Source organism: Gymnoscopelus braueri, assembly GCF_963280865.1.
Source record: "Gymnoscopelus braueri genome assembly, chromosome: 11".
Lineage (NCBI taxonomy): Eukaryota > Metazoa > Chordata > Actinopteri > Myctophiformes > Myctophidae > Gymnoscopelus > Gymnoscopelus braueri.
The window spans coordinates 40,264,869-40,277,897 of record NC_137613.1 but is presented as its reverse complement, the minus strand read 5'-3'; the positions used below and the strand labels follow the sequence as shown (position 1 = coordinate 40,277,897).

The 13,029-nt window shown below is 43.6% G+C and overlaps 1 protein-coding gene across 1 annotated transcript in view; it reads left to right on the top strand.

Moving 5' to 3' along the window:
- Positions 1-13,029, top strand: part of ext1b (exostosin glycosyltransferase 1b) — a 149,898-nt gene that overhangs the window by 122,599 nt on the left and 14,270 nt on the right. Inside the window, exons 7-9 of the mRNA XM_080441784.1 lie at positions 1,443-1,575; positions 5,381-5,499; positions 9,123-9,260. Coding sequence (XP_080297910.1) covers positions 1,443-1,575; positions 5,381-5,499; positions 9,123-9,260 — 390 coding nt within the window. The remainder of the gene's footprint in view (positions 1-1,442; positions 1,576-5,380; positions 5,500-9,122; positions 9,261-13,029) is intronic.

The window sequence follows — 13,029 nt, the reverse complement described above, 5'->3', positions numbered from 1 at the left end:
TCACAGCCGGGGGAGAAAATAGTGGCTGTTCCGGTGTCTGGGACCGTTTGACTGACTGCTCTATTTGGGCTCACGAAGTATCACAGCAGACTTGAGTGACTGGTGCTTTAGATCCGGGCCGATGACTTTTGTGTCTCTGAGCTGTCTGAATCTGTTTGGGTGGCTGCATGGCCGACGTTTGAGTGAGCCACCGAGAGAGGGATATATAGGGGGCTTTGCCTTCTTGTTTCTGTCTTGTTTTTTGGGTGCCTGGCTCTGGCTGGCACCTGCCTGGCTAGTTTAATCCATTGAGACCTGGAACGCATATGTGTCACTTTAGATTTCTTCGGCTATTCAAAAATAGCAGATATACAAGCTCATAGCGCGGCACCGAGTCCCGCGCTATGAGCTTGTAGATCTGCTATTTTTAGAAAAATCGTGAAAATGTGTGCAAATCTTTTTTTCCGTAGCGCACATTTTTAACTCTGTTACAACTTCTGGGGGTCCCTGGAACAAAATATTTTGAGATGGGGGTCCGCTGACAAATACATATAATTTTGGGCGGTCCTTGACATGAAAAAGGGTTTAAGATCCACTGATATTATAGCAACATAAGTTATTTTTTTTAAACAGTTACAGATTTAAAAAGACATTTGTAGAATCCCCCAGAACCAAAGATTTGAGTTACAAATGTTAGCTTTAAAAAATATATATATTCACGCTATGAGCTTGTAGATCTGCTATTTTTTAATAGCCCAAAGAAATCTAAAAAATGACACCGTTTCTTTCCCGGTCTAAATGGGTTAAGAGTCGGATCGTTTGTGTTTGTGCGTGTGTGTGTGTGTGTGTGTGTGTGTGTGTGTAGTGGAAATATATGCAATAAACTGGATTCCTTCCGGCACTCCTCCTGACTCAACTTTTGTGCCGCAGTGATTCACTCTCGACGTGATCAATAACAGTTACTGAGGTGCTACCAAAGCTCACGTCGTTGGAAGTTCCGCTATACAGCCTGACTCCCATCTGGTCGGTGCCTGCAGGCTTTGCTTTGGTTGTTTTCTCTCAATGTGCAGAAATCTGCAGACGCAAGAGTTTTTAAGCCATTAAGACCTGGAACGCATCTGTGTCACATTTAGATTTCTTTGGCTATTAAAAAAATAGCAGATATACAAGCTCATAGCGCGGCACCGAGTGCCGCGCTACGAGCTTGTAGATCTGCTATTTTTGAAAAATGTTGAGAAAAATTTTTTCAGATTTTTGTTCAAAAATCTTACGATTTAGAATTTTTTAAGAATCGCCTCAGGTCTTAATGGGTTAAGATTTAACTCGACAACCTGATGCGTTTGTTTTTATTACTGTTCGGCGCTTTAATGAAAATGGATTTTTGGACTCTCAGTTAAAGTGGTATTTGGACCTGTTGTTGTCCCCATCTGATCCCCCGATCCCACTCCCTGTGTGTGTGCTAGATCATCCAGGACCGGGTTTTGGAGCATGGTTCCCGAAGCAGTCTGATGTGGAACAGCCACCCCGGAGGACTCTTTGCTCTGCCGCAGTACTCCGGATACCTGGGGGACTTTCCCTTTTACTACGCCACACTAGGTCAGTACCACGCACGCACACACACACACACACACACACATATACAAATAACTTCCACACTTGATGGTGAACTTGACAAAGTTGTGCATACGAATCCCGTCCTTCACTGGTCTGGAGGAGTCAGCTCTGTTACTGTTAATGACACACCATGCCGTCCTTCACTGGTCTGGAGTCAGCTCTGTTACTGTTAATGACACACCATGCGGTCCTTCACTGGTCTGGAGTCAGCTCTGTTACTGCTACAGTACTGCTGCTGTGGGGCCAGTTCTTCCCTTCACAGGAGTGTGTGTGTGTGTGTGTGTGTGTGTGTGTGTGTGTGTGTACACACACCCCTCCACCTTCTGAGAATGGTTCCATAAGGGTACTTATTGCTGTAGCTGTGTGCCTCAATAAGTACATATCCTTGTATAACACTCATTTGCGCAGAGACACAGTATAACAGACACAAACGCACGAGCACATGCACGTATACACAGATCACACACACACGGACACACACACCAAGGTGGAGAGCCGGATATGAAAGCGGATGAGTGCAGTGACAAGCATGGATTGCCCTGCTGCGAGGTTTATTTGTTTTTCCGAGAGGTTGCAATTAAACGTTGAGAGGGTTTTTAAGAGACGGGATGAATTGTCATCGCGAGGCTAACAAGCAAAATAAAAGACGGAGAATCGGTCTCATAATGACACTTCAGATTTGGTCCCTGGTTATTCTCAAAGAGCCTGTAATAAAAAAAAGGCAAACACACACACACACACTCTCTCTCTTCACCACTTTAAACCTGGCATCCCTATTTTGGCCGTGTCGTTATAGGCTAAATTCAAACAAAAAAAATCTGGAAATAGCAGCGATGCGACACGTTGTGAGCTTGTAGGTCGGCTATTTTCGTTATTCTATTACACTTTGGCTATTCAAAAATAGCAGATCTACAAGCTCATAGCGCGGCACCGAGTGCCGCGCTATGAGCTTGTAGATCTGCTATTTTTGAAAAATCGTGAAAATGTGTGCAAATCTTTGAATATAGAATGTTTAAAGCGAACATTTTTAAATCTATTCTTTGCTTCTGGGGGGTCCCTGGAACAAAACATTTTGAGATGGGGGTGACACCCGACAGCAGCGATTATGTAAATGTTATACATGTACAATGTGAATTCCTCATACGATGGGGCTTATGTGGTTGAACGCGTTTTGATACATTGATATACACACGCATACACACACACACACACAGAAATTCGTTTTTGTTGCTCAGTAAAATAGCTGTTTGATTGGTGCTGTTATTATCCACAGGACAGCTGGGTCAATGGTATTATGGCCTGTTTCTGCGTCCATAATCAAAGAGTTGGACAGATAAGCACAGCAAGGGGTTTCTAGATGACAGAGATCGCTAATGTATCGATGCAGCACGCTAGACCAACTACTACAGCATCATTTACACACTGACCCGCATGCATATGCGTCTTTAAAAAACAGCTGGCTGAAATATACAGTACACTTGTCAAATTCTGAGTGTTAATTTAGAACTGACAGTGTACAAATGGAACCAAATGGGTCCATTGACACTGAGGATTTTATAAAGATGTTACAGTATTTGGACAAAATATCACATGATCCATTGTTTATATTGATGAACACTTTGGGGTCATAGTAAGTAAGTGAGTACCCTTGGGAACCAGCAGTTCGTGAGCCGTGAGCTTATCCCCTGTTGGGGTACAAGTATACGCCCCATGGACATGACGCTAGTATGTCGCAGGGACTTAAAATCCAACCCTTGATGCTGAATGCTATAATGCTGAATGCTATAATGCTGAATGCTAGGGAGACAGGGCGGACACGCTAACCACAAGGCCACTGAGCCTGGTACCTTGGGGTCATACAGTTTATGCATATTATTTCATTGTACTTTGGAAATACTTTTCTCCTTAATATTCACAAGACTGAGTCAGTTTAGAATGACGAATCATCACATTTTGAAAAAGTGTTAATGTGACTTTCCTTTCTCACTGTGAAAGTAGCTCAATGATAAAAAGGGAGACCGTTAAGTAATGCAACTTATCTCCGCCACGCCTCGTTGGCCCAGATTAGACGAGATTTAAATTAGAAAAACTTAAATGTCCTTCATGAGACAATCGATCTCATTTCCTGCTCATTTTTGCTTCGGCCTCTATTAGTCTTTGCTAACCATCAAGTTAGATTCCATTTGAAGTTTCCTTGGTAACCACTGTAATTGTCTGCTCGTTGCATTATTGATACAATTTGCGCCTGACATCATTTTTTCTTTTCAAAGACTGTCCAATTACCTTGATAACTGATGATCTGTTCCTTCCGTTCTTTATTATTATTATGGCCTGGCATTCAGGTTCTCCAAGGCTCTCAGTCTACACATATGCATCCATCGTAATTCTTTTTGTGGTTAGCTTGCAGCTGTACTTACTGCCTCCAGCTACGGTATATTGTATTGTACTCTACAACCATAGTTTGATTTTAGTTGACGTTTACAACACTCTCAGAATCTCTCACACATAAATATGAGGGTTTGTGTATTCCTCGCTCACTGACTGCACTGGGAATCAAAGTAACAACTTTTCAACCAACAAGGCAGCCCTCCTTAACCCTTTAAGACAGAGGTCTTCAACAGGGGGTCCGCGACCCCTAGGGGGTCCGCGGAGGTACTGCAGGGGGTCCGCAAAATTGCTGTTTGATTAAACAATATTTTTGTTTGAAAAAAAAAATCTTTTTTTTTTCTTTCTTTTTTATTTTTTATGTCAAATTGTCTTTAAACATAACATGAATCCATAGCAAACAGATAAATGGAGGCACAATGCACAATAACATGTTATGTTTATACATATTTTGTAGAGAATTTTTTGTTTTGCACACAGGTGCGTATAGGAGCAGGCAATATAAAACACAATTGTATACATAAATATACAATATATGTGGTAGTCCCCCTACCCTACGAGGTAGGGGGTCCCTGCTCCATCTCCCCATCAGTTTGGGGGTCCCTGGCCTGAAAAGGTTGAAGACCCCTGCTTTAAGACCTGAGGCCGATTCTACAAATGTCTTCTAAATCCCAACAGTATTCTGAAAAACGTATGTTTCTATAATCAGTGGTGCTCAAACGTTTTCATGTCAAGGACCCCCAAAATGATATGTATTTGGCCACAGACCTATCTCAAAAACATTTTGTTCCATGGACCCCCCAGAAGCAAAGATTTGAGTTAAAAGTGTTTGCTTTAAAATAATATATTTTCAAAGATTTTCACACATTTTCACGATTTTTCAAAAATAGCAGATATACAAGCTCATAGCGCGGCACTCGGTGCCGCGCTATGAGCTTGTACTGTATATCTGCTATTTTTGAATAGCCAAAGTGTAACATTTACACTTTTTAGCTCAAATAAAAAAAATGACACAGATGCGTTCCAGGTCTTAATGGGTTGGGGCTAAACGATATTGGGTGGAAATTCAAAAAATCGGAAGTTAAATCATTTCACCAGATATTTGAAGATCTGCATATTATCTAAACTTCAATAGCTCCATTCGGAAATATTTCGTCACTCTAGAAATGATCAGGGTGATTTTAGAGAGTGAACTAAGGCAGATGTTCCATACTCTGCACTGCTTTACTTTTCCAGCATAGTCATGAAAAAGTGCCAACCTTTTTATTTTGCATTTGCTGTTTTAGTACAATTTAATTGATTGACCCAGTTTGCCTTAGCTATCCATCGTGTACATTGTGATGCTGATTCTGAAACGATATACAGTGTTTGTACTGTAACTGACATTGTGCTGTTGTTGCAGGTATCAAGCCGTACCCCAAGTTCACTGCAGTCATCCACGCCGTCTCCCCTCTGGTGTCCCAGTCTCAACCCATACTCAAGCTGCTGGTGGCAGTCGCCAAGTCACAGTATTGTGCACAGGTAAGGACACTATATATGTGTGTGTGTGTGTGTGTGTGTGTTTCTCTATCTTTGTGCATGTGAATGCACTGTAAAATCCTCAGTGATGATTTATCCATTTGTAACCGACGGTGTACAAATGGACCAACTTGTACAGAGATAGATTAAAGGTGCTATAGACAACATTCAGCACTAGACGTCACACTCTCAACACCTCCGTGGCGTAAGACACCTCTTTAATAAGACCGCAATTATCAATATCACCTTTAACGCTGCCGACTTCTCAGGGCGCGTTCAATGCCGTACCCCTATTTTCTCACGGAGGCCAGCACATTGCACATTACATAGCATGGAGTGTCTTTGTAGTGCTATTCCCATACTGCTGGGTAACTGCAGAACAGTGATCATCATCATCATCATCATCATCTTCCTCCTCCTCGGGAGTGTGTTAACTCCTGTGGATTACATTAGAGCCCATGCTACATCTGCACCTCCATGGCAGCCAAACCACTCTCAGCACAGCTGGAAGCAGCATGTATTGATTCCACTGCTCACTTCTCACCAGCACTGGAAATGAAATGGAATTTTCTCCCTGGTGGGTGGGTTTTGTTTGCGTGTGTGTGTGTGTGTGTGTGTGTGTGTTCGTGTATGTGCGTGTATGTATGTGAGTGCGTGCGCGTGTGTTTGTATCCGTGCCCAGTACAGATGTTGTATATGTGTGCGCAGATGAATGAGGTTTACACAGATGTGCAGATATATGTGAATTGTCCGTGCACACATGGCACCAGTGTGTGTGTGTGTGTGTGTGTACGTGTGACAATGCATTTTTGTACCACGTTCATATTTAATTGCCTGATATGTTTATCACGCATGCATCTCCACATTTGAAACAAACAAAAAAAACTGTTAGTAGTTTCAGACCACTAATTTAGTCCCTGAAAGTCTAAATATTTACCCATAATGGTTGTTTGAGACCTCTGGCAGAGAGTAATCTCTAGGCGTGAAACAGATTATCGAACTCTAATCGGTTGAATTACTTATATTCAAAGATTTTCAAAAATAGCTCTCACAACATACAACCATGTATAAAACAGGGCTTAAGTGGTTAATCAGACTAATTGATTTGGTCACTTGTAAAAATCTGTTAGAATCTTTGGGGGTGTTGATAAAATCGCTATAGAACAACGGCTAAGGATTGATAGTTGCAGCCCTAGTCATCACTCTCTCCTCATGCGGGGGGGCGTATATAGAACCAGGCGCTCGATGGGGGTTTTGCTCCGTCTCTCAGCCTACAAAGGCTTTGTGTTGCACAGGGCAGGGCTGCTGTAGTGCTGCTGATGGAGGGGAGTACAGAGAGGAAAAGGAGGAAAGGGATATAAATAAATGAATGGATCGAGAGAGAATGGAGCCGTGTCGAGGGCGGAGGAGAGAAAAACGGGGAGCGAGAAAGCTTTTGAGCACCGCTCTGGTGCTTTCCAACATGGCGGGGAGAGAACTCCTGCTGTGTGTGTGTGTGTGTGTGTGTGTGTGTGTGTGTGTGTGTGTGTGTGTGTGTGTGTGTGTGTGTGTGTGTGTGTGTGTGTGTGTGTGTGTGTGTGTGTGTGTGTGTGTGTGTGTGTGTGTGTGTGTGTGTGTGTGTGTGCGCATGTGCTTGATACATGCGAGATCTGAGAGAAACACTTCCTTCTCCCACTGACATTCTTATTGACATTCACACGAACAACACCACAGCACTTATACAGGCGTGCGCGCGAACGCGCGCACACACACACACGTGTCACACACGTCTCTCACACACACACACACAGCCACCATCAGCGCCCCAAGAAGACTGGTACCCTGACAGGGACACCATCTGCCCCTGTAATCAAACAGGAATAGAAACCTTCACATGTCTGTCAGTTGTGTGTGTGCGTGTGCGCGTGCGTGCGTGCGTGTGTGTGTGTCTGGGGGTGTACGCAGGGAAATGAAGGTAAAATGATGTTCATGCAGTGCTACAGTATCAATTTTAGCAAATTATGACCATTCAAACCATTGAACAGTGTGAGAGAACCAAATGGAAGACAGAGGGAATTAAAGAAGTGTGTGTGTGTGTGTGTGTGTGTGTGTGTGTGTGTGTGTGTGTGTTTGGTTTGCGTTCCTCGTTAAACATTCATGAGGTCGGCTGTCAGAGTGGAGTAGATGGTGAGATTTGACCCTCAGGTGTAATTACACGCCCGCGCTACCTATATACAAGGCCCAGAGAACAGCATGTCAGTCATATGTACAACATGATCCCATTCGGGCCGAAGACACCACTTCCACATGCAAAACATGTCTGATTGGCCGCACGGCATCAGCCGTCCGTGTAAAACATGATCTGATTGGTTGCAGTGTATCGGTTGTCCGTGTAAGACATGATCCGATTGGCCGCGTTGCATCGGCTGCCGAAAAAGTAGCAGATCTACAAGCTCATGCTATTTTTGACACTGTAGTTTGACGGCATTAATTAACCCATTGAGACCTGGGACGCATCTGTGTCATTTTTTTGATTTGAGCTAAAAAGCATTATTTTACACGTTGGCTATTCAAAAATAGCAGATCTGGGTGCCGCGCTACGAGTTTGTAGATCTGCTATTTTTTTTAAATCGTGAAAATGGGTGCAAATCTTTGAATATATATTGTTTAAAGCGAACATTTTTTAACTCTATTCTTTGCTTCTGGGGGTCCCTGGAACAAAACATCTTGAGATGGGGGTGACACCCGACAGCAACGATACGTAAATGTTATACATGTAAAACGGGAACCGAATGGCTGACAAACATCAGTCCCAACGGCATCCTTGAACCATCGTGCTGTTTGGCAGAAGTACCTGTTCTGCAACAAAATGATCTATGGAGACACAAGCCCTCCCATAATGTCATCTCAGGCTACAAAACCACACATTGCTCCTGTAACGTAACGCTAGACAAAAGGACAGGTTGTTGTTGTCTCAGTCGCCCTCCAGCACTTCATTCAATCAGCCTCGATTGCTCGCTTTGGGGCCCCCAAAGCGTCACATTAAAGTGAATTGAACGTAGTCATAAAGGATGAAACGTGTGTTGACATTCTAATGGCTGTACAATTTTACATGTAAGTGTATTCCCTATCTATTTCTGTCTGTCTGTCTGTCTATCTGTCTATAGGATCTGTCTTTCCCTAACCCTAACCCTTTCTTTTCCTTCATTAAGACCTGTGTGTGTCATTTTAGATTTCTTTGGCTATTCAAAAATAGCAGATCTACAAGCTCATAGCGCGGCACCGAGTGCGGCGCTATGAGCTTGTAGATCTGCTATTTTTGAAAAATCATGAAAAGTTGTGCAAATATTTTAAAAAAATCTTTTTATTTTGTGGACATTTGTAACTCAAATCTTTGCTTCTGGGGGTTCCTGGAACAAAAAAATTGACAAATGTTCGCTTTAAAAAAGATATAATCCAAGATTTTGACACGAATTTTCACGATTTGTCAAAAATAGCAGATCTACGAGCTCGTAGATCTGCTATTTTTGAATAGCCCAAAGAAATCTATAAATGACACATGGATGCGATCCCGTTCTTAATGGGTTATTACTCATTCTTATTAACCTTCTATTTGTTTGTAACCCTCTCTCTCTCTAACCTGTTAGATCATTGTCCTGTGGAACAGTGATAAGCCTCTACCTGCCAAACACCGCTGGCCTGCCACCTCAGTGCCCGTCATCGTCATCGAGGGAGAGAACAAGGTGAGAGACACACCAGTGTTGATTTTGACAGCAACTTTTGATGTAGTTTTAGTCATAGTGTTTTGAATAACATTTCATTTCGTTTTAGTCATATTTTAGTAATCTGAAATGTTTTAGTTTTTGTCTAGTTTTAGTCGACTAAATCTCATAGGATTATAGTTGACTAAATCTACAGTTGATTTAGTCGACTAAAATGTATTTTGGCGGTGCCTTGATGGCGTCGCAATGGCTGACTTTATACTTCGGTTGCATGCTGAAAATAGCAGATCTACAAGCTCACAACGTGTCCTACTGGATCTCTTCTCCACTCGTCCCTCACTAACATTTTGGTCTAGTTTGTATTTGTTGACGAAATTGTCCGAATATTTAGTCTTAGTTTTAGTCATCATAAATTAGTTTTTAATTGTTTTTTATTTAGTTTTCGGCAGTGAAAAAAGGTAGTCGACGAACATTTTCGTCATAGTTTTATGCGACGAAATCAACACTAAGACACACACACACACATGGCACGCTTTGTTGGTTTCAATCTGCCTAAATAAAGATCGCCATCATTATTACTGTCTTGTGTTGTCTACACGTCACGTACTCCCAAAACGAGTCATTCTTTGTTTTGGTCTGAGAGTGAGAGACAGCTGATGAGATTTGAATGATCTCGCAGTGCCGTCATTAAGGAACAATTACTGTGGGTTTTAATCAATGCTCCAAAGTGAAAACAATGATTCAACAATCATTAAGTATGATTAAAGCCCGGATGAAAGCCTCAGTGTAGTAGAACCATTTAGGAATATACATACATACTTATACATAATATATATATATACACAACACATATGTACATTCTTTGAACCAGTGTAAGTGAATGAATGCATGAATAAGGCTTTACTAAATATAAGGAAATTGTTGCAAAGAATCCTCCTGGGGAGATCATTGAAGTTCTAATGCACTGCAGTGTGAACACGTATGTGTATAAACATAATTAGAAGAATGTTTTATAATTGAAATATGCAGCAGACAGCTTATAGGATTTAGAACGATGGCATTATCCATTCCTAATTTAGATGATCTAATTAACTCATCGCACTGCTCTTCACTCCCTTTGATTTTTGAGGGTGTCAATTACTGTGTGTGTGTGTGTGTGTCTATGTGCACACTCGCGCACACAACACACACACACACACACACACGTGTGAGTCGTCATTGACAACCTGACACCCTAAATCTCCCTCAAGGTGAAGATATACTGCATTATTTCTGCTCATATTGTTATAGTCTATGTCAGGGGTCTTCAATGTTTTCCAGGCCAAGGACCCCCTAGCTGAGGGAGAGATGAAGCAGGGACCCCCTCTGTATTGTATAAAATTGTGTTTCAGATTACACTTTTTTTGTTTACTTGGCCCTGCTCTTTTTTCCCCTCTACACCTATACCTCTTTGCCAAAAATAGCCGATCTACAAGCTCGCAACGCCTCGCAGCGCGAGGCGTGTGAGCTTGTAGATCTGCTATTTTTGGCTAAAGTTCTCCTCAGAGAAGGGATGCTATAGGGTTCGAGTGGTTGAAGGTAAAAAGAAAAATCATATCACACAAAGATTTGGCGGACCCCCTGTAGTAACTCTGAGGACCCCCTAGGGGTCCCGGACCCCCTGTTGAAGACCCTGGTCTATGTGATTGTCATCCAATCCAAGTCGCCGTCAGGTCAGCACCTGTCACACACACAGGCCCAACAGACATAATACAGCGTGCAACCGTGACAGCCCTTTATTAAGTGTTTACACTGGCACTTAAACGGGACGCGAATGAGTCACCATGTTAATTCTGACCTGGGTGTGACCTCCTCTCTAAAGGTCAAAAGATCAATAGCTGACGCGTAGGAGAGAGGCCTCAGTTTTTTTTTGGGCGTTACGCTCAGCTCGCTCACATTGTCGCCCTCCGGCGATATAGATACCAGCTGGAATGTGAACCAGCTTCTGGTTTTGATCTGGTTCTATTCCATCTCAAGGTCAAGGTCAGAGTTTGGGGAGTGTGTGATTTTCTTCCGCGGCGTCACACGGCTTCCCCTCACGCCCCACTAACTCCAACCTGCCCATCAACCCAAGTGGCTTTTCCCATAACTGTCAATCAGGCCCCCAGAGTGGGCGGGTCCTTTGGTTTACCTCTCCACCTCATCATAACCCTGGGTAATTTTTTTTTTCTCTTTCCCCCATGATGTCTGTCACGCTGTTTTTTTTTGCGTGTCCAGTGACAGCGGGCAAAGGGGAGAGAGAAAAAAAAAGGCCTTTGCCATAGTATCGGTGGTATGACGTGTGGTTGTGGCGCGCATGTGTATCAGTGATTTGTGTGTGTGCGTGCGTCGGGGGCACCATGTGCCAGGCAGCCCTGTGGTTTTGTTATGCTAGCGGCGGCGGGGTGGTTGTTTTACCGCGGCGAGAGAGCCAGGCTGTGTTCGTCAGCCCCGCAGAGAGAGAGAGGCAGAAATCTCTTCATCCTTCTCCTGTTTACTGCTCTCTTTCTCACCCGTATCCTTTTCTTTTCTATCTCTTACACACACTCTCTCTCTCTCGCCCCCACACTCTCCTCCTGCCCGCCCTCACTTATTCTCACACTGCGTCCTTCTCTCTCTCTCTCTGTGTGTGTGTGTGTGAGTGCATGCGTGTCTCTAGGCGGATTTTGGCTTTTTCCTGTCACTTAACCATCAGCCCCTTGAGTGTGTCTCGACCCCTCTCTCGCTCTCTCTGGCATGGTGGTGACGAGCTGTGTTATGGCTGTTCATTGAAGCCATGTGAGCACGTGTTTTAATATGGCCTACACAATCGGTGGTCCTTCTTTCTCATTCTATGTATTTCTCCCTCTCTCTCTCTCTCTCTCTCTCTCTCTCTGTCATTCTATCACATGTTGTCACTGGAACTTTCTCTATCAACTTTCCCCCTTTCTCCCAGTGCCATTGTCTTGCCACCCCCACCCTCCCATCCTCCTTCCCGTCATTCTCACACTCCTAGCTATCCCTTAATATTTATCTCTCCCTCCCTCTTTGTATTGTCTCTCTCTCTCTCTCTCTCCTCTCGCTCTCTCTCTCTCTCTCTCTCTCTCTCTCTCTCTCTCTCTCTCTCCCCCCCCCCCCCTCTCTCCCTCCCTCCCTCCTCTACCTCTCTTTTAGAGAGGACGAGAAGCGCTGGAGGCAGATTCCTCCGGTAAGAGCTCACATTCCTGGAGTGTGCCAAGCTCCCCCAGGCTAGCGTGTCGCGCTGCTAATGTTACAAACCATCTGGGCTGAAACACCAGCCTCCACTCTCTCTCTCTCTCTCTCTCTCTCTCTCTCTCTCTCTCTCTCTCTCTCTCTCTCTCCTCTCTCTCTCTCATCTCTCTCTCTCTCTCTCTCCTCTCTCTCTCTCTCTCTCTCTCTCTCTCTCTCTCTCTCTCTCTCTCTCTCTCTCTCTCTCTCTCTCTCTCTCTCTCTCTCTCTCTCTCTCTCTCTCTCTCTCTCTCTCACTGTGCTTACCTCTTTCTTGACCTCACTTTGTCTTATCCTTCCTCTGTCTCTCTCATTTTATTTTTCCCTCCATCCATGTGCTGTGTCCTCTTATGCTCCCCTGCCCATTCTCTCTCTCTCTCTCTCTCTCTGTATCTTTTTCCTATCACGTCAGTGGAAAATGCAAAAAGAAAGGAGGGGATGGAAAAGGAAAGGAAGAAGGATTTACATGTTCTTTATTTTTTTATCGTGTTGGAGATTACCAAGGCGATGACACAAGGTCCCCTGGAGTTTCTCCTTTCTCCCCCTTTTCTCACTCTCTCTCTCTATATCTCTCTCTCTGACAGTC